The 22,649-nt window shown below is 42.8% G+C and overlaps 1 protein-coding gene across 13 annotated transcripts in view; it reads right to left on the bottom strand.

Moving 5' to 3' along the window:
• Positions 1–22,649, bottom strand: part of ST3GAL3 (ST3 beta-galactoside alpha-2,3-sialyltransferase 3) — a 191,887-nt gene that overhangs the window by 15,172 nt on the left and 154,066 nt on the right. For 12 of the 13 annotated variants that reach the window (XM_030454997.1, XM_030454990.1, XM_030454999.1 and 9 more), the window contains 2 exons: positions 11,912–12,058; positions 1,800–1,946 (listed from right to left, as the gene is read on the bottom strand). In XM_030454997.1, the coding sequence (XP_030310857.1) occupies positions 1,800–1,946; positions 11,912–12,058 (294 nt within the window). The remainder of the gene's footprint in view (positions 1–1,799; positions 1,947–11,911; positions 12,059–22,649) is intronic. The other variant, XM_030455000.1, reaches the window with a different exon arrangement.

Genomic DNA, 22,649 nt, shown 5'->3' with positions numbered 1-22,649 from the left:
TACCAGGCTGCAAAACAGATTTGGCATAGAACACTCACTGTGAATGTCCCCATGTCCAAGAATGGACCATGGGACCGACCTCATTATGAGACAGGAGGAACAACTGGGCAATAGTGATATTCTACCAAGGGCAGCTGATTCACCAGAGTGGACACAGTAGGATGAGAGACAAAAGCTTTTCCTGAAACTTTAATGAAGAGCTGTCCCTGCCTCTGGAGCCTGGCATCTGCATCTGTTTTTACTCTCACCTAGTTACATCTCTGCTGGAAGATGAAGGAACCACCTGTACTGACTCAGACCTGGGCAGTGACCCCCAGCCCTAGGCAGTGGTTACAAGCAGATGCCCAGGAAAGAGCCAGAACCAGGCAAGCTGATACGATACAAGAATGATACACCTCAGCTATTTCCAGATGGGGAATTTCACAAGCCAGACACCTCTGTACCTGCTGACTTAATTCAGTTCTACCCTCTCCATATACCCCTTAAATGTACTCACTTTCCCAGCCAGGACAGATTAAACCCAAGGTTAGTTATTCCATTAGGCAAGGCAAAGTTTCTTGCTATCTCCACAGGCCCAGATAGTACCTCAGGACCACACTGTCCAGTCTCTTGACACACTGGGGACCTCCTCTCAGTCTTTTCACAGATCAGTTTGTTCTCTTGGCCTCTGCTGAGAGGTTGTTACAAAGCCTCATTACTCTGACAATTAGAAACGCCCTTCTCATTTCTCAAGCTGACTAATCACTGATCTCTAATGCCTCTGTCTGCCTAGGGTCATGCAGCCTGTGAGAGTCCTAAGACACACACTATCTTGTGATTTGGAAAAATACAACTTCGAGCTTCCCTCGTGGCCTGAATCAATGGCAAAGCACTTGAGGTGAACAAATGCTAAGTGCCAGGAGATGGCTACTGTCCATCAAAAATACAGCAAGCATTCTTTCCCTCTAAACAGCACTGCTTTCTAACTGCACCCCTTTCACAACATAGAGTAGGATGAAGAAATTTTCTCTACCTAGGAGTCAGTGAAGAGGGGGAAGCAATCTTAGAAAGACGTGGGCCACATCTGTGCTGGGAAAGATTGATCTCTACCAAAAAACAGCAGGAAACCTTCCCCCTGTAGAAGCCATTGATCAGTCTCACAGTTTGCTTTACTTTGGCCCAGAAAGCAAACAGACCTGAAAGAATATCTTTATACTGCTGTATTGTATCAACAGGAGAGATTTTGTTCCTCAAAAAATGTTGTTCATCTCACTGCATCAGTACCAGCAAATGCTTCTGAGATAGATCTGGCTTCTAAGGGCAGTCCCTATAGAGCCATGATGTGTTTACACTACCTGCTGCTGAACAGTCAGCTGAGAGCTAACGTGCATAGGCTCATCTCACCTCCCCCACATTTCACAGAAGCTGAGGACGGGATCAACAAGCAAAAGAGCCCTATGGATTACAGAGCAATACAATGGATCAAAAAGCTCCAGCAGGCCATGTCTTTTCAACCCCAGAGCAGAACTGTTACCATTCACCCTACTCAAGTTAACATTTACATGACTCTTTTCCCTGCTATTCTGAGAAGAAGGAACCACATTACATACACATTCCAGAGAACTTTTCCCAGCAGAAATAACCGTTTTTAACACACATTGCACTTGGGAGAATGTCTAGAATTTTATGGGGAAATGCTGACATGGAGCTGCGTTTTGACCCACACAGGAAAGCTGTTGACATCACCATCCCAGTCAGGCTCTGGAGTTCACGAGGTCAGCAGGCTTGGGAAGAAGGTGTGCTTGGCAGGAGCTCCCTACCTCTTTGATGGCAGACATCTTGATGTTCTCATAGTAGTGCAGCGGTGCATTGGGTGAACTCATGTCATAGCCAAACCCAGCTACCGCCACCTCATCACAGTTGTGGAGCGCCATGGTTATTGCTACGCTTCCCAAGGTGGGGATGTTCTGAGAGGAGAGAAAGCAGGAATGGAAGTCATTAGCAGGTTGCCACTTCTACAATCAAAGATTTCCTCTTATTGTCTCTGCTCACAGGAGCACTCTTGCTACTAAGCAAAAAATGAGGAACAGGGTATTTGGCTATAGCTGCACATCAGTTGTTCAATGCCAGCTTGCGGGATCAATAGCCTCCTAACTTGTAAAAAAAGTCATATGTTAGTCAGCTTCCAGCAAAGCATCTAGCACAACAGCAGCAGCTCTTGATTAAGGCTCTGTAACTCTCCCAGGGAGTATTGCAAAGCAGAGGGATTAACGCAAATGTCTGGATTCCCCTTCCACAACTTCACTATCCTGGGAATAAGGCAGCAGACGAGCTGAAGATCAATCACAGTTGATACTTTGGTTTTATGAAATTAAAACAGATGTAGACACTGGCTTAGAATTCTATGCACATTACTATCTTCCAGCTAGGCGAAGAAGGAGTACTTACTCCAAACAGGCCACCACACAGGAGCAGAAGTGAGGAACTTCTCTTTATTTTACTGATGGCAAAAGCAGCTTAAGGAGGCCATTGAACAGCTCCAGGAGGTGGAGTGTAGTTCAGGAGCAGTGTGCATTGAGACCCTTTCCTTTGCTCAAGGACAACCCCATAAGCAAAAGACCTGTGGCCTGTGCAAAAGGCCTATGCCCTTCCTAGCCACAATATATTGGGAGGATGATAAGCAGTGGGAAGCCAGGGATGGGTGATAGCACATTGGGCAGGGACACACCAACTGTCCTCCCCTGTCTGTTGATCTACTATCGGCACCAAAGTCCAGCTTTAGTCCTTCACATTTAATCTGGCCTCTGCTGAGGCCCTGTGACAGTGGTACTGTATGGCTACAGCTCCTCTTGTGCATTCAAATGAACATGACTGGTGTGACAGACACGTTTTCAGTGTAAAACGCTGGCTCATAGACTTTTCTACCTCCCCTTTAGACAGATGAATCCAGAGGTAGCTTTACCCCAGAGGCTAGGGAGAGGCTGAGAAATCCACCCACATATCTTATCTTCATTTGTAGAGCATCCAACATCGCCATATCAAAAGTACCACAAAATCAGAGGACATGCTCAGACAGTCACCAAGGGTGACAGCCTTTCAGTGAGGTGTAGAAACTAACTGCAGGGTTATATTAAATGGTTTACACTGAACTGGTGAGCAATGCTATTACATTTCACCTGATGTTTGTAACAGACTGGGAACACAATGTTTTGAGTTTCTGCCTCTCATTCACAGAACTGGCTTTTGGCAGCACATTACTTGCTCATTTCTGATTGCCTGACCATATCCCAGGACCAACATTTTCCAAGCGGAGAATGCCACCCATTGCCTAGCTGCGATGTTCACAACTGGGAGAACAACCCATGTGCTATGGAGAGTCCCACTGCAATGCATCGGAATTACACAAATCTGAAGACTAAAGTGCAAAAATCGCTTATGTCTAAATTAGTGAAACATTAAACTCACACACATCTGAAATGAAAAGATCTTCCTACATCCACCTGTGGCAGCTCTAGATGTTAGGAAAAATGGCAGGAGTTTTCTTCTCATTTGCTTAATTTCAACTGATACGCATAATTTTTATTCTGGTTATTTTACTAAATTGTTAATTCACTGGCAGCCATAAGATATCAAGGTGGGGGTTTTAAAAAATTGGAAGAAGTTTATTAAGCAACAGTAAGAAAATTCTCCCTGAATTTCAAAACATGCAAGAACATCCTGTCTTTTCAGGCATGGCAGTTCAAATTCAGATGTTCTCAGCTTTATGTTTTACACAGAAGATGACATTTGAATGTCACTAAAATTGCTTCAGCTGGTAAGTGAACTTGTGATAAAACCCTTTCCCTCAGCTGAGGGAGTAGTTACAGTGTCCAAAATATAGTAAGTAAATGGTTACATCCTTGAGAATGTGTGTTGGGAATACAATGGTGTTAACCCACACTTGCACTGTGCCCATTCCCACGGTACAGCTCAAGGGAGACATGGGGTCTTTGCCTGCAGGGAATTTCACTGGCCAAGCCAACATGTAAGAGCTAACTTTCTAACATGAGTATTACAAACCACAGAGAATTATTCATACTACCCAGTCTTATGGGAGGACTGCCAAACCACTAAAACTTTCTTTCAAGCATATCCTTACTTCTGTTTGGAGAATAACAGATTACAGAAGTTCCTTTGGTCACCAAGTAACTGTCTGATTTTATTCTATGTAAAATACCTCCAATGGCCATTATGGAAAAAAAGGAGATCATTTTATCTTCTGCTTCTGTTATTCAAGTAGTCCCTGACATGCCAGTATCTCAGTACTGCCAGCTCCTCTCGTAAAAATTATTAAAATACCAAAGACTTTCTAACTCCTCAGATTATAGTAGATGTATCTGGTTTGGCCCTACAACTGTAAGAAACTAATATGGTGTCCTTAGCAAAATAGTTTTGTGTTGTCCTAAAATCACATTCAGAAACTGATGATCTGATAGCAGTTTTTGATTAAATTATGCCTTATTAATCTTAGCACGCTCCAACAGTATGGTAGCTACATCCTAGTATGTGTTGAAGACAGAGAACTGCAGCCATTCACACCTTCCCTGATGAGATGCAGCATCATGTTCCACTGCTGCAGTTAGAACTCTGTGGGCTATGTACTGTAAAAATACAGTAAAAATAATCGTCCCTGCTATTCACTGAGGGCAGCAACCATTAGGGCAGCACACGGGGTGCTTGCAAAGCCCATCCTTAGTAAATGGTGTGGATAAACCAGCACCTGCTAAGAGAGAACAAACTCTGTGTGAGCACTCACATGCATCTAGATAAGGTACACATAACTGGGCATTTGCTCTAGACTGCTTATGTTAAAGAAGAAGCAATCACCAGACAGATTAAACAATAATTGGGGAATCAGAGAGACCTGAAAAAAACAGAGGCCAACTTGAACAGAAATTTAAAAGAAGCACAATTGCTGGTAAACTACATGTCAGTAGTAAGTTGATAGTCAGTGCTTTGGTCTTCAGTTTGTCTGAAATCACAGGCATATACATTCATTTGCTGTTAAACACTTATATGGACCTAATGAACCATGTACAACCTTCAGGGCAAGCTGGGGGACATAGCACTCCAAAAGAAGAGAGGCATCATGGACATGGCTGTGCCAAACCTGGCTTGCTATGCCCTGCACAATGCGTCAGTGCTATCTCAGCACACACACCCTTGTGCCGTGCCCCAAAGACATACCAAAGCAACCACCACACCTCGTGCATTGAGTTATGAAAATATAACTCTCTCTCAAACAACTGAGCTGGCCTCTTGTTGTTTTAGGCCATTGCTAAGGAAACTAGCCAAAAATCTCAACATCTCGCTTCAGGAATAATCAAGTGGGGTTGGAACAGCTCAAAGCTGCTCATCTGACCCTCTTTATGCCTGGATATTCCCATACCACCAAGAAATGGTGCGTTCAACAAAATAGTTGAAGAATAGCAGCCCAGTGGTGGCCAGTGCCCAGGTGAGCCTCCTGGGACACTGCTCAGTCACATGGAGAGTGACCAGTGCAGGCCAGGCCACGACATGCACAGCTTCAGGGGGCAGTGATGGGCACTGCATGGGGTGGTCCAACAGCACCGCTGCTCCAGGTGTGGCCATGGTAAGTTTCTGACCTGAGCTGGTGCCCACCAACTGGGGAGAGCCGGGAATGGCAAGACCTCAGGAAGCACTGCCAGTCCTCTACCCCTTCCAAAAGCACTGAACTTTGTTGTGCAAACTCTGAACCTGTTGCTGTGTCTCACAGGTGTCTGTCCCAGCTGGGGCTCCGGGTTCAGCATTCCCTCTCCAGCTCTGGTGAGCAACTTCAAGGGCAACCTTCCTGGATACTGTGATTAGCCTGAACTCAATCTCCAAGGCCAGCGTGGTTGACTAAGCCGAAATACCTGGAAAATTTAATGCTCCTATCTAATATAATACTGCCCAGGGACCAGCCCTTTTCCTGCTCCCATTTGAGAGAATGCAGCAGACTGATGGACAAGCCAGAGACAACACCAAAAAGCTGTCTGACTAACAGAAGCAGCAAATACAGCAGTGGTTCCTTCCAGGGGCCCACTGGCACGTCCCCTATGTCCTACATACATGGTGGATCCTGGATGAGAAAAGCATAAAGACAAGAGAGGCAAAGACCTCTGCTCTTGTGCTGCACCAGGGATCATTGCAAGTTCCGTGAGGTGCAAACGACAGCCTGCACCACCAGTCTGGGGGACCAGAAATGTGTTTAGCAGTACAGATAGACAAAGGACAAGTTCTCCTAACTGCTCCTACACTGTTCTCTGCTGTGAAGGGAAAGATAAAGGGCTTCCCCTTCAAAACATTGCTGTTTCATCTTCCATTCATCTTCCAATGGAAGCCCCTGAAGAGGCTTTAAAGTCTGACTTCTACTTACAGAAGAAACCAGTCAGCAGAAATGAACACCAGCCCACCATTAGACTTAAAGCATCACCTCACAGGCTTGTGCTGGAGATCCAGCACTGGCAACTGAGCCAGGGGACAGTAACTGCTCTTTGCTCAGTGCACGTGGAAAGCTCTTGCTGCTTTTCATTCCATGCCTGGGTCATTCCTGTGTCACTGCCTGTTGGACTGGAAGGAAATGACTGCTGTAAATCTGTTTTTAGAAATATCTGACTCCCTTAATATGTTAAATGAATTCCAGTTATTTATGGGATTTTACTTAGCTCAGGGTAAGGCATATTGGATTGTACAGACTATTCCAATTGCTACTTTTTTCACTAAAAGGGTAAACGTTAGTAAAGAATAAATTCCCTAAGACCAATAATGTAACTAGGTATTAAAATTGGTTTGACTATTATATTAATTTATTCACTTGAAAAATTACTTACCTAGGAAAAAGTACTACATTAGTTTTAGCAGTTACAGACTCAATCACCTAACAGAAATAAAGCAAAACCAAAAGAAACACAGAACAAAACTAAAACAGCCATGACACACTACACACAACACTCACCGTATTTTCTTTTTGTCCATTTATGTTTGCAGAACAATCCCAAACCTATGTTTTGCTTCTCTTAGTGGGCAAGTTTGGAAATACAGCAGAAATCAAGCATCCCTTATTGTGAGCAGACAAGTGCCTGGCATTCTGCAGAGTGGTCCCTGTTACAGGAGCCTACGATAAGTAGGGTGCTTATCCCCCTCCATGCACAGAATCAGCTGCAATATTTGGCTTCAAGAGAGATAGAAGAGCACCTCCAACACTATTCCTTCACCTCTCCTAGGTATTCCTTGCTGTTAGCAGGAGAGAGCCTTCACCACTGGTGGTCTGCAGCTGAGCAACAGGGATGGTCCAGGGGCCTGTTGCTGGAGACATGATGAGGTGCCAGCAGGTTTCCTTTCTGCCTTTTAACTGCTGAGCTCCAATACGACTTAGCCCAAATCAGTTATTGTTGACCACATCTAACCTGATGCACAAGTTCTGATTCACTGATCACTGTAGAGCAGATTCCTGTGCAATGCAGGGAGTATTTCTTAAGGACCTAGCAAGGGCAAGCAAGGGCATGACTTTACTACACGCTAGCTGTGTAACATAACCACGTATATGTTTCACCCTATGCTAAATGGGAGTTCACGGCCTACTCTTTCACCAAAAAGTAAACTCCCTACAGCTACTCTGCATCTATCATGTGCAGAAAAAGCACACAGTTGGGCATATAGGGAAAAGCTGCTTATGCATTTATCTGCTACCCTGCAATGCTTGTCCCAGCATCTCATGGACTGGTCATGCTGCAGTGGTAATGGATTGAACACTCCCTCCCATAAAGCAGATGTGATGCCTTGCAAACCCAAAGTTTACAGTGACACTAAGTCTCTGTGCAGTGGCTCTTTACTTGTCCCTCTACCTGCCTTAGAAGCATGCAGCTGGAAGGATGGGGTGGCAGACTGCACTGCTGCACTGCTCCTGCCATTCCTCACTTCTCTTTTGCTCCAGGAAGACCCAGCAGGTCCCAGGGCAGAGTCTTCACAGTGACAGTTCAGCAAGAACAGCCCAGGAGTCAAAGCTTTCTGACACTGGGGCAATCCAGGATTAATGAGAGAAAGGGTCATTATGACCAGCTAAGGGAGCTGAAAAGCCACTTAAGGAGCAAAGGGTCACCAGTGATATCTCCAGAAACACTGCCTGCACACTGGCAAAACCATGTAACAGCAGAGAAGTGCTGGGGCAGGACATGCTAATGCTCCAGCATCAGATGTTAATCCCCATGTGCATGTGGGCTGTCAGCACTCTGCAGAGGTCTTAATTCATGGTCAGCTGCCTGACAAACCCTGAAAACACGTCCTGCACATGCCCCTTCTATACCAAGTTGGTACTGAGGTGGGGTGAAATCCAGAGGAGGATGCTTAATGTCTTTAATGAAGGGTCTACAGATTCAGACATTTTCAGAACACAAACCAGAGGATTACCATTTTGGGTTGCAAAGCTTAATCTTGTAAGAAATTAAACCATGAGCAGTTCCATGGATGCACAGCACTAGCAGAGCGAGAGAGAAAAAAACACCACAGTCTGCACTGGGGTCCTCAGAGTCCTGACAATTTGTGTCATCTGAAATGTTCTCCAGGACACCTCAAACCATGCTCAGGACTCCCAGAGGGGTCATAAAGCCACTGCTCAAGTGGTTCTGAGTGCTACTGAGTAAACGGGATTAACCACTACACAGCAAAAAGCACCATAGTTAACAACCATCCCTAGTGTTTATATGCAACAGGCAATGACACCTCTCAACTGATGTTCATGCTCATCCCCCAGTAGGCTGTCTGCAGTGTAGGGTAGGCTACTGCATGCCTGAATTACCAGCTGCAATACCAGTGATGTCTGATTTCAAGCCCCAAAGACCTGCAAACACAGAACTTCCACCTAAACATAAATCCCATGCATATACTTTTATTTAGTGAAACAGCCATGCCTCACTCCTTAAGAGGATTTTTACTAGCTTGTTTCTTTTGTGCTGAGCCATCTTTAGGTATTTATGTTTAATTTTTCCTGGACATTACTAAGATCCTAAACTGAAGCTTTTCTTCACCATCAGTTTATCCCAAGAAAAGTCCACATATAGTAGGAAACAGGTCTCCCTCTTCTTAAGACTTAAATAAATGGACTGAGGAAACTCCTGAAAAACTTAATCAGTCCCAGAGAGAAGCCACTGTTTTGTGGGTAAGCAGTTTTGCTCCTTGTTCAGACTTTCGGCTACTAATGCCACAAGTGCAATCAGAATGCATATCTGAGTTGTACCCTCTGTCTATCCTCTAGAATCACCTGGCCCAAATTATCTTATCAAAGCAAAGGATGTTACTACATCCACTCTTTATTGAATCCTGGGAAAAACGCTTTGAGATCAGCCCCAAAGTGTTTTACTAGCTCTCCTCAACCTTGCTGAAAAAGCCCCCAAATTACAAAGTTAATTGGCAGCACATTGTTACCATATGTGGTGTGTAAGAGAAGCACTGAAGTTTATTTAGGTATCAGAACCTAAGAAGAGTGGAATATTACTACTCCTTATGAGAATTTCATGTTGGCCTTGAGTACTCAGGCAATCTCAGCCGTCAATCTTCTGTGTGTAGCCTGTCCAACATACCACAGCACACGGAGGTACCAATCTGCTCCCATCCTCCGAGGAACTCAGGACATATATTGTTCACTCTGCTTTTGCACTAGACCTCAGTGTTTTCCTTTTCCCTGTTCATATGCTTGTTTCTTGAGCGAAGTTTCCCAGGCTGTCTCACATCTCTACAGCATGACCCTGAACCCAACCAGCTATTCTCCACAGCTGCTGGCTCACACTTTCCTGTGGAGAAATCCTTATTGCTCTAGCTGCTTCACTCATCTTGCTCAATTTCTCTCAAATATTTAATGAGTTGGACTCTTGGCCTACAGGCTGCTCCCATGCAGTCTTAGTGAAAAAAAAAAGTCTGTAGCAAATCTGCATCACCAAGATCCTTCTAAGACTCCTTCCTTCTTTACACTGGGAACAGTGGCTTCTGTGGGAGCACTTGCACTGATGCAGGAGTATTCTCTAGAGCATGAAGTCTTAGCAGCTCATGACAGCAACCCATAGTTGATGTCTGAAGTGAAATTTGTACCCACGGACTAGAAATACTCTCTCGCTATTTTTAATCTCTGACAGAATCACTATATAAGTGTCCTTGCACAGACAGCACAGGGTATACTAATGTCTGAACATAGAGATGCACCTGCAGAACTCCTGCTGCCCCATCTGAAGGAATGAGCTACAATTTACACAATCCAGCAAGGGTCACAGGCAAAGACTGTTAGTCTCAAAGCTCTATAAACTATTTTGAAAGCTCAAATGGAGTTTCATGAAGTAAAACATCAGGTTTCAATTAAGATGCCTTCATTTCCCAATCTGATGTGTGTTAAACAACCTATCAAAACCTCATAAACTTCAGTTCACAGTATTTTCATTTCCGGATTCTCTCTTCTCCTCTCAGCTTAAGTAATATCTTGTGTATTAAAATAATGTGTCTAGAAATAAAAACAAATCTGGAGAAAATAAAGACAGAAGTTGTACGATTTCTGTCCTTCATACAGGCAGAAGTCTTGATTTTCTGGAAGACAAAATCCTTCTAAAGGTAAATTCTGGAGAATGCAGAGAGAGAAAGGAAGTTACTTCCTTGCTGAAGGGAATATGCAGGACAAGATGCCTCCAGTGCAGAGATCAAAAATCCAGTGTTTCCAGAAGCCCATAACAATTTTGAGATCTGCATATGCAACAATGTATTTCACAAAAGAACCACTCTTGAGGCTGAATCTGTCTGCACATCTTGCATATCACCTTTTAAGAAGTGAATTTCTTGTCCCCAGATACCCAACACATCTCATCTGACCTGCACAAAATAAATATCTCTAATATTTCTGAAGAATTCATGTTGTACAGTTAGAGTATGGAAAATGAAGCACTACTCTGTCGAGCCCAAATCCAAGCTGCAACATGGCAAATCTCCTGGTCCTGATAACAATGGAAGGACAATGCCAGCGATGGAGCAAGCAGACTTTGTCCAGCAAAAGTGCTTCTCTCTGGGTTTGTCAGCTGTGCTAATGTGCCCAAAAATGTCACGTGTGGTCTCTATCAACAACTATATCACATGTGTACTTAAGTAATTTACCCACCCAAGTAATACTTTCTGTAATGGGTAATATATTAGGCAAAGCAAATATAAATAGGTTCTGAAGACAGCGTTGCAATGTGAGATAATCCAGAAAAAAAAGTCACCACCTACTCCACACTAACACTCAAAAAAGTTGCACTGGCAGTGACAGCTATTAGAATAATCATGAAGGTATTTTCTTAATAACTATGACCTACGCCGTTTTCTTTTTTAAACTTTTACCTCTAGAACCTGACTCTCTAAGTTCAGAATTTCTTATCAAAGGTCTTGCAAAAACAAACCTCTGCCTTCTTTTTCTGCAAGGCTGGGATACAGGATGAGATGTAGGATATCAGTGATTTTAGGCTGCAGTCTCCTTGAGGACAGTTAATTGTAAAACAGTAGCATGACCTTTAGGAAAACTACACCACTTCCAGATGTGCTGTGGGTGCAGAAAGCACACACAGTTCCTTCCTCCCTTTGGGAAGGAACTCCCTCCACCCACACAAACAAGTGCCCTTTTCTGGTAGGCTGGGGGTCACAGGAAATCACCCAGCTGGAGCTGCAAATCTCAGAGCTGCCTCCAGAAAAAGTGGCTCTAGTATCAGAAGGGATGGATCTTTCCTTGGCCTTAAAGAGTCTGAGCCTTGTCATGATAAAAGAGCCCAAGTCATCAGTCAGCATTCAACAGCAGAGGCTCAAAGGAAAAGAACAGTGTAAGTCCACTCTGCTGCTTGGTCTCTCGTCCTTCCCCTTGGTTTTGCTTCCTCTGCTTTATACCTACCCCTCTGCCCATCAGGCCGTTGTTGAAAGGCAATCCAATGAAGCTGAAAGCTGCCTCCTGGATGAAGTAAGGATTCAGTATCCGTATGTCATGAGGTTCTCTTGGGACCCGGGTTGCCACTGACTTCCAAAAGCCATCAGAGGCACTCTGGTAACAAAAAAAAAAACAAAACCAAAAAAAAAAAGGAAAAATGACAAATGCAATTAACTACATACAAAAGAGAGAAGATTGTTATTATTATTAAAAAAAAACCAAACTATGAGCAGTTTCCACTGTACAGCAGCATGTGCAGGTGCACTTGAACTAGTCTAGATGAGGAGTACAAAGAAGGCAGAGAGGCCTGGGCTTCAGCTAAAATGGCCCCCTCCCTACTTTTCACTCTTTTTAGTACTTCAGCTAGTTTGGTTAATGGCTTAAGCTCTCCAGCACACACTGTGATTGCTCCCACCTGCTTTCAGGGATGTGCAAAGGACAAGCAAGGGACAGCAAATGCTTTTAAGAACGTTTGTAGGATCATATCATAGACTCAGGATGGTTTCAGTTGGAAGAGACCTTAAAGATCATCCAGTTCCAACATGGCAGGGACATGCCCACGTCCAACATGCCCATGCACGGGCAGGGACACCTTGCACTAGACCAGGTTCCTCAAAACCTCATCCAGTCAGTCCTTGAACACTTCCAGGGAGGGGGCATCCACAACCTCACTGGGCAGCCTGTGCCAGCGACTCACCACCCTCCCACTAAAGAATTTCTTCCTAATGTCTAACCTAAATCTATCCTCTTCCAATGTAAACCCATTACCCTTTGCCCTATCACTACACACCCTTGTGAGAAGTCCCTCAGAGCTTTCCTGTAGGCCCCCTTCAGAAATGACAAAAATGACTGTACAGCTCTGCCTTCAGTGTGAGATACACACTTCCCAATTTATCCTAGATTTATTCCCATCTGTTAGGTTTAATGTGAATTTAGGTATAAGCTTATAAGGGTGGGAACTTGTGAAAGGTCACAAATGTTCATGGTACAAGGGAAAAAACAAGTCTATATATCCTTTATGGTTTTCCAATAAATTGTATTTTAATTAAATTATTCACCCTGCAAAAGTGGGAGAACATTGGCCTTAAATGCCACAGCCTAGCTAGACAGCCCTGCCTGGAGAGGGGCTCCTGCCTCTCTGCCACATCACATCATTGCTCCTGCTGGTCCAGATGTTAGTAGGTATAGCATGTACTGCCCTCAAATTAACCCGAGGCTCTTTGTTCACAGAACCTGCAGAAGCTTCACTTCTGTTTGGGTTAAAAATTCAGAGCAAGGCACAAGGAGGATGGTAGGAATTTTAATCTGCTAACCAAAGCTTTGGCAGGGTAATCTGATTGAATACCTCGTCTGGAAGCAATGAGCCATCTTCTCTGTGATCTCCAAGAGGCAGACTTTACATTAAGTTCATGTGCTTTGTAAGTCATTATTTACACCCTTTTTGGGGTGCTTGCAGCTTAACAGTGACTTTACATCTGCATTCAAAGCACTGCTGAAAATATTGATGATCCCCTGCAAAATTCTCATGAGCTTCCCCTCCTCAGTAACAATTACCCTGTAATTATTGATGGTAATTCTGCCACAGCCTGTGTCTGCTGCTTTTTACACCCTACTTGTACCCCACTTGGCTCCTGGTAACTCTCATGCCCCAGAGGGTGCTAAATACCTTAAGGAGGCTGGTTTATGGAACAACCCCATGGCTACCTTTACCTCGTGAATTTCATATGATGAATAAACCTATGAAGAATTATTTTTTTAAAATAATTGGTTGGTTTTTTAAAACCAACATCCTAAGATAGCTAAATGGCATTGCTATCCTGTTTTGATCCCATACCCCCTCCCAAGCTGCCCAAAAATAATATACTTCTGATGACAAGAGCAAGGATTCTGTGAGTTTAGGTTTGCATTTCAACCATGGCAAAGTGCTTTCAGGGCCTTAAATGGAAAAAAAAATCCTAATTAACACTCATGTTCTTTCATCATAGAAGGCAGCCTAACACTTTCAATTATAATACCACATTTTCAGCCACTAAGTGATCTCATAATTAAAAAAAAAAAAAAAATCAACTTTACAAATGCTGATGAAGTTCAACATCCATTGACCAAGGGATTTGAGGGATTTGGTATGTCAGCTGAGTTTTGCCTCCTTGTGAAAATTCATTAATAATTGGATAAATATGAAACCTTTGGAATTTCCTAAAGGCACGTGTAAAGTAGAGGTCTTTCAGATCTGTGGAAGGAGTGGAAATAAAATTTAAAAATAGAAAAAAAATCACAGATTCCACTTGCATTAAGCATGCTCCAGATCTTACAGAAATGAAGATGATAAACAAAAATCTTTAACAGCTACTCATTCAATGAAACCATCTTATAAGGGGTTTAAGCAGGCACACCCTGGAAAAATAGAGTGTGACCCTGAAAGTAAAATAAATTTACAAATTGAATTACGATTTCACGTGCAACTCTAAATAAGGCATTGCTTGTATTTTGCAAACAATTCAAACCAAAGGTCTGCAAGCTGTTTAGAGTAGACAGAAGCCACCTTTTGTTTGGACTAACACTCCATAAGAGATATTACATAAAGTCTGGGATTTAAGTAGCTGTTACACAGCTTTTACATCACACATAAAATATTAAAAGAGGAAACAAAAAAAAAAAAGGAAAAGGAAAGATTGCAAACACTTGAGAATTTTAATCTTTGCTGTTGGTTGAGTTGATCAGAAGGAAAATCACACATATCACAGCTGCCAGTTTTCCCAGTGCTCTGAAAATTGCTAGGAACATACCTGGGATCCTCTCAGCTTGTTCAGTGCCAGTGGATCCCAGCCATAGCTGAGAATTTAACCTGGCTGCTTTGGCCCCTTCGGTGTGGCTGTTCCTCCTGTCACTCATCCAGATATCTCCCACTTTCCTCATTCATCACACAGCTCCAAAATTTCTCCATTTCTCTCTTCTGACTCATTTCTATTTGCTCCACGTTGTCCCCTATAATTCTTCTGTGCTGCTCACCTTGTAGTATTATTGAGAGCAATGGTTCAATTTTAGGTAGAAACATGGAGACAGCTCTCACACTTCCACCTGTACAGTAGGCAAAGCCCTGTGTAGAGCTAAAGAACTAAAAAGTGTTTTCCTGACTTATAATTACTGAAATTCTCAGACTTGTGGTTTGGCTCTACAGACCCCGTAGTTGCGAGTTCCATCTCAGCCCCTGTGGTTTTGTTCTGCAGCTTGTCACCAGGATGCTGCAAAGCACAGCAGCACCACAAGAGCTGGCCCGGGGTGGGGGCTGCTCCCCTGACACCAGCCCCCACCACCCTGAGCGTGGACCTTCAGTCTGATGGGACACAGATGTTCAGCAAGGTTTCCAAAGAAATTACTCCCCGTCAGGGAACTCTGTCCCTTTTCAGGCTGGGAGGAGACAGGCAGCCATTGGAGGAGCAGCAGACACTTGGGTTCAGGCACGCTTTTCCCAATGGATTCAGGAGCTCGGACTCAAAGTTTGAGGTTGGAAGTACAGCCTAGTGTGTGCTACAGTGACTAAGCCTGCAGTGCTTAAGGGTGAACCTTTGTGGATGCAACTGTTTTCCTTCTTGACTGTTGTAACGATAACAATGAGTCTGAAAACATCTTGAGGAAATGTTCCCAAGGTAGCTCATCACCTCCTGGCATTGAGGTGGAAACCACAGGGTTCAGGCTGGAAATTGTGTTTCCCTGTGTAAGGTTCCTACCTTTACTATTTGTTGGTGTTACTCTGCACCTGAGCCCCAGTCACAGATCAGCATAAATGGTGCTGAGGGCTGACAAAAAGAGCCTACAGTATAAAGCATAAAGAGATGAACAACAGAGAAAGAGAGGCAGTCAGAAAAACACAACTGAAGAGCAAGTCTCTGGGGGCCACAGCATTTTAAAGAAATCTTGGAGTGTTTTCAAAGTTGTATAATTGTATTGGACATCACTAAAGGCTTTAGATTAGACTATTTAAATAGCAGAAACAATTTAGATGGCCCAGGGCTTTCAACCCAGTCTCTTGTACAGCTCTTATCCAGGGAGAGAGGCAGAAATATCCCCTCTAGAGACAGTACTCCAGAAATAAACAGACACAGACATGACAGACCAGAGAAGGCAGGTTATGAGGCAGAGATAAAAAATGGCAGGGGTCACCTAATAGCTACAGGGACCAGCCAGTCCAGCTGTAATCCCTCATTCTGTCCATTTGTAGAATACTGAAGGGTAACAGGGACAGCTCATTGTAAACTATTTTTGTCTCCATTCTGTTTTCCATGTTCTCAGATATACCAAGGTGAACCATGACATATGGTAAAAGAAAATGAGGGAACTCACAGCCTTAGCCAAGGAGCACACCTCAATAGAAGACACAAACAGCTATCAGCAGGATAAGCCTCCTAGAATAACATTTCTAATGAACTAAGCAAATTGAGGGGTAATGCTACTGCCTCCTGATGACATGGATGCTGTTTCCTCTTTTCCTCTGGGATACTGCTGGATTTAGGTGTACAAGCAGCAGTGCTCTGGAAAACTTCAAAGTCTGATGGGAAGAGGACAGGGAGACTGCAAAGCTCAGCTATGTGCAACAGAAAGCTGAATAAAGTCTGGGTATGCAATGCTCTACTGCAGAGCAACAAGAACAACAAAAAGACTGGAGAGAAAACCTATGGTAAATGGAACTTACTGTTCTTTCAAACTCTGGTAACACCAGAAATGGAAAGGATGAAAGGCAGTAGGGAAAGAAGAAGCCAGGGATGATGTACCAGCCACAAGATCTCACCATGTCTGGAAGCACATGGTTCAGTGGGATCTCTGCCCCCATCTAGGCTGGAATGTGGTTTATTCTATACCCATCATCCACAAGCACTTGCTGTCACACAAATACAGGGTAGAGACAAACCGCTGCAATCCATCTGCAGAGGCTTTTGAAAGGTTTCTGTTCAGGCATAATTGGATTAGATGTGGAAGGTGTGTTTCCACTAGCAAATAACCATCTTATCAGTCAATGCTGCATTTCTCAGCGGTCAAGTAGACACAGAGGCCTAGAAAATCCTCTTCTACAAGTGGTAATATAAATGAAGTTGCATCATTTGCACCGATTATCAAAGCAACAAGGAATTTCTAGCAGAGGTGCTGAGAGCCTGCAGTCTGGGTTGATGGTCAACTGCCAGACCCACTAGCCCACACTTCAAATATATTTACCTTACTTTCTCAAGGTGACGGAGAACCCCTCACTACCCTCTCTACAAGGTTCTGATGGCCAGCACTCATTATGAATGTTTCTATCTTCAGTTTCTAGAGACTAGAAATGCTCTAGAGCATTTTGTTCCACACTTATCTGCCCCACTGAAAAGCTCTTGCCCTGCCTGAAGCAGGAGCATTGCAGATTGTGCTCAAGCTCTTTCATCATCTTCTCTTTGCCCCCCTGTCAGGAGAGATGCAAATCTTGGAATATCCAACATTATGATACTTCTAATCTTTTACCAGTTGGGCTTCTTCTCCTGAATACCCTACACTGACCAAGGCTAAAATCAAATAGTTAGAACTTCCCAGGCCATTCCCTTTTTGGTATTCCCCATTTCTCAACAACCCCACAGCACACAAGAGAACTGACAAGTTGTTACTGCCACAAATTTAGCTTTTACAAATGTTTCTCATTATGAGACACAAAAATATTTTCTACCTAATGCTTTCAGTACTACATCAATACATGGTACTACTAAAACTTTTTCTTTTTTTTTTGAAGCAAAAATCTAACTATACTTCAACAGAATTGAGCTAATAACACTTCACTACACTGGCTAGAGATTAGTTTCTTTAGGCTTGGTAATCGGGTTGCAAAACACAAGAGAAGAGAAACTTTAATTCTAAGTAGTGGCTGCAGACTTTAAACTTTGTGCCATGTAAACTACATGGCACCCTGGCTGCACATGGAGCTGGACACTGCCCCATCCACAGACACCAGCTCAGAAAGCAGCAGCTTTCTGTGATGTGACGCGGCACTGGTGTGCTACACATCAGTGTCCTAAAACTCAGAAATGTGCTCATCCCTCTGGCTGTCAGAACGCATCTTCTGTCCTTTTTACCTGCAAGCATATAACAAATAAGCAGTTCAAATAGGCCTATTGAATTTCAAACTTCATTTGACCTATAGAACTGAGTGCTGACTCTAACCTAAACACAGACAGACGTGGGCCTCCTGTGCTGCTGGTCTAACACCAACTGTCATATCCTGATTCACAGGACTAGGAAGCACAAAGCCAAGACCAGCTCTAAAGAGTCTGAAGAGCAAATATATTTTTCTGCTATGCTGTAAGTTGAAAGGAATCCCTTTAAAAAAAAATATTATTTCTACAGCTTTATCTGCGTAACTCAGAGCAAAATACAGTTCACAGTTTTAAGATAACAAAACACTGTTGAAAAAGATCATCTTGTGAAGAAAATAGAACTTGGAACATTTCAGATGAGCTGCATAAAAACATTGGAGATTATTCTGATGAATACTGTGTTTCACAAGTCAAAGCATACATGATAGCTCACAGACGGTGTGTCAGAAGATGTGTTTGTACAATGCGCAAACAGGGTGATGGATAGACTGTACTACAGACTCTTTTGATCACTGTGTAAGCTCGATTTTGAGCCAAAGTTTGAAGAAATATTCCTGTTTTGAAATATCTTCGAAAGACGGAAGTTTTAAGTAAAAGTAATGGATTTCGATAATATATGTCTGTGTTGTGGGGTTTTGTCTGTGAATAACAATACTCCTTCAATGAAAAAGTGTCTGAAGTAGGACAGTTTCAGAAAAATCTCAGTGAAGAGCTGGGCATAAAATATCACCATTACTTACAGGGTATTTCATTCCCATAAGGGACCAGGCCCTTTATTTGGCTATTGTTTTTTATGACATAGTTTAAGAAACATCATTTAGCATCTACCAAAAAAGTACCAGGGCTGAGAGGCCAAATCCACGTGTTAGAAAATGCTGAAGAAAGCCAGCCCTGCAACTTGAGGTCAGGATTTCTGTTGTCAGGAGTGACTTTCTAGTTTTCCCACCAGATTTTTTCTTATAGCAGCATATATGTAAGTGTTTTACAAACAATACTTTTGTATTTAGAACATCTCTGCAATATTTCTCATGTATTAAACCATTTTACAGGGGAGAAAGCAGACAAAACTGAATGCCTGGAGTTTCCTATGCCTCCTAATGCTCTACTTCAGACACCTAACCCTACATTTTCAGAACATCTGTTAAGTTCATGGCACAACTCCATTGATGTTGCTGCTGCTGAACACTCAGTTCTCCTGCATATCCACCCCATGAGACTCAAACATATTTGGGGGAAATTCTGATCTAACTTGCTCAACATGACATAAAAAAAGAACCAAACACCTACTCAAGAGAAATCCTCAGTGTCTGTAATCAGAAGACCATTCTTCTCCCTCTCCTTCCCTCTCTCCTACCCACATGTTCTAGAGCTTCTGCAACTACTCATGCCAAAGCTGAATGTCTTACATTACAGAAATTAGTCTAAGACTCAGTCTTCCCTCTCCACTAGACAGACAGCTGTGTTCTAAAACAGCCAGGATGTAATTATGTAATTAAGGATAACATCTGCACAGGAGAACTGCATTAATCTTGAAATTGCAAAGTTAATTTTTGCTTTCCCTAACTTGTGGCAGCTTGATTTTTTAAAAACTCTTACAGAATTTTTAAAGGGCAACTTAATATGTTAAAAAAAAAGAACCACCCAACAAACAGCTCAAGATAACTCAAAAAATGGAGCAATTAAACCCAGGGAATGGTCCTTCTAGTGTAATTACAAGCTCCAATAAGCTATTGTATTCTAGATCAGTTGTGAGAGGAGAAAAAAAAATAAACTTTTACATTCTAGAGTCCTATTCTGAACTATTTACACCTCAAAAACCTGCATGTGTTTGAGGAGTTCCCTGCTGGCTGTGAGCCACTCCCTTCTCTGCTCTCCTCAGTCTCCATCACTCTTCAACCTTCAATACTTCTGTTTCACTCTCCTGCCATGCACCAGACCAGGCTACTGCTCCATCATGTTGCCCAGGTGGCTGGCAAGAGAGGAAGAGGATCCTGAGAGCCCAGAAGAGCTTGCCTGCTCCCAGTTCATGCCCCAGGCTCTTTGTGGAGAAGCAGTTGAAGAAAATACCCTATTTCATCCCATCATCCCTGGAAACGATGCTGCATACCAAGTAACCCTACAGGAAGGGCACCTGAAGAGCAGGGGAGGTCTGGTGGACCATGCCCAGAGCAAGCAGGGCAGCACTGACAGCATCCAACAGCCTCCATGGAGCATCAGCCCAAGCCATGGGGCTTCACAGAACAGCAGGAGCCACAGCAGACTGTGGTAACACAGCCTAACCAATTCCTAGCCTTTGCCCTGAAGGGAACCTCAGCAGAACAGGGGGGGAGAGTATTTTTTAAAATTTTTTTAAACAGGGACAAAACTGCATTTGCAGTAGCCTCATCCTGAGACAGCTAAGTTATTTTAGCTGAACTTCCCAGCTGTGCCAAGCACACGGCATGGAAAACTTCAGCTCAAAACCAACAGGATAATAAAATGACAGAGCATTTTCCTTGTTGCTTATAATAGGAAACATAAGGGGATCCCTATATGCACAGCTACCTGCTCCACTTAGAACAGTATGCCTGCACAAAAGAGAAAAAATAGATTAAAATGCTGGCTTTGCAGGCTTTGATGACAAAGCGAGAGGGCATCCTAGGGCATCTAAGGACAACCATCAGCCAAGTCTTGTAGGCAGCTGAGCTGGTTTATGAGTTTGAATACAAACAACGACTCATTAAGCAACACATATTTAGACTAAACTCTTGGCACGTTACAACAAAAAAGCTAAAGGATCACTACAGGAAGAATTATGGCCTAAAAACCCTGATCGCTTTCTTAAGTTATCTTAAAGTGAGTCTCTAGGGGAATTTGTACATTGTTTTTACAGCAAGAGTACACAGAAAATCTGTCTTCTCCTATTTTGGCATCTTTGCTGAAATGAGAAGCCAAATAATTTGTATGTTCACTGAGTGTTCATATAGAATATATACAAATTATTCAGCAGGATAGAGAAAGCAGAAAGGTCAAAATAACAAGAGGCTGGAAAGATGCCAGGAGGCTCCTGACCTACTTTATTTTCTAGACCTGCATTAGCAATAAGTGTTTTACAAAAGAAGAGCTTCTAAGTAACATTATTTAATATTCTTAAAAGATGAGAATTTAAATAAACTATAATCCAAACAGAACATTTATATTTAAGAGTTTTTTCCAAATAGTGCTGATTGCCTAGGCCAGGGTCAGCATTTTTTGTACTTGTCAGATGTAGGCAAAGTTCACTTAACAGAAAATGGCCATAACACAACTGATGGACCAGCTGAGAAAAACTTCCAAGTAGACCTACCAAGAATCTTGTGCACCCAACAGCTTAGCCATTTTACTTAATTTTTATGTCTCTGATTATATAAATAAATAAAATATTAACACATTTACAAACCTGGTATTAACCAAGAAGAAAGGAAACACCTTTAGAAACATAACATAAATTTGCAACTGTAAGAATACAAATACTACCAAAAAAAGTGAGACCTCAGAATCTCTCTTGCTTACCACCTTCACATAGCTTGGTTTATTTTCACTTCTGTTGGAAGGACAAGTGGTCGCATGAAATACCTGCAAGTGCTAAAGTGGACAAAAGCTGAACCTAGAGGGGGAGGAGATCAGGGATTCACATCCTGTGCATAGAGAAGCATCCTCCTGCCTTGCAGAAAGAAACTGTTCTCCTTGGGAAGAACCAGAAGAACCACACACAGCTGGAGCACAGGGGGAGGGATAAATTTAGGAAGATAAAAGCATGTGGGTAGTTGAGTTACCTCAGTGTTTATTACAGAAAAATGGAGATATAGGTCAACCCCCTGTCTTGGAGTCCTTGGTGCTTCGAGGCAGAGAAAATGTTACAAATTGCTCTGACAGCACTAACTATGCAATTAATCCACAAAGCCTGCCAGGGAACACATGTGTTTCAGGCATAAATTGTCCAATCTATTCCTTTCTGAATTAACATCTGTCATCATGACACCATTCAAAATGACTGAAGACTGGATCATATTAATGACTACACATCTTAGATAAATATTTACTGTTCAGAGTTTTGCTTTTTTTTTTAATTTAAAGAGAAAAAAATTCAAATAGCAAAATTCCTGGAGCTGTGAAAGGGGACTCTCTTTTCAGCCACTGAAAGAAAGCAGGTGGTTTTATTTACAAAATCAAATCACTGTTTTTAACCTCCTCTGTGAATCACAGGGGTGAACTCTGAGCATGCTGTGGTGTTGCAATGCTTCCCAAAGGGCCCTTCTGGGGAATTTTGTTATGCTGGAAGTTGCTCACCTCAGAGACTCCCAGAAACCTTATCCTTTAGGTTTCAGAAACAAATCTGGCTAATTATGCCCCAGGAAGACAAAATTTTGCTGTGACCCTTGCAGACAACTGGATGAAGCAAATAACTTACTTTCATGCAAAGCTGTCAAGGGTATTACTGGTCTGCTCTCCTGCTTCTCACAGTCAACAAATGGGTCACAGAGAGTGAAGACAGGGATTCCCAGAGTCACAGAACAGGATAGCAAGAAGGCAATGAAAGAGTGCAGCCTGTCCTGGGAACTACAATTTTCCCA

Source organism: Calypte anna, chromosome 8 (assembly GCF_003957555.1).
Source record: "Calypte anna isolate BGI_N300 chromosome 8, bCalAnn1_v1.p, whole genome shotgun sequence".
NCBI classification, from domain to species: Eukaryota; Metazoa; Chordata; class Aves; order Apodiformes; family Trochilidae; genus Calypte; species Calypte anna.
This window is presented reverse-complemented; position numbering and strand designations above follow the sequence as displayed.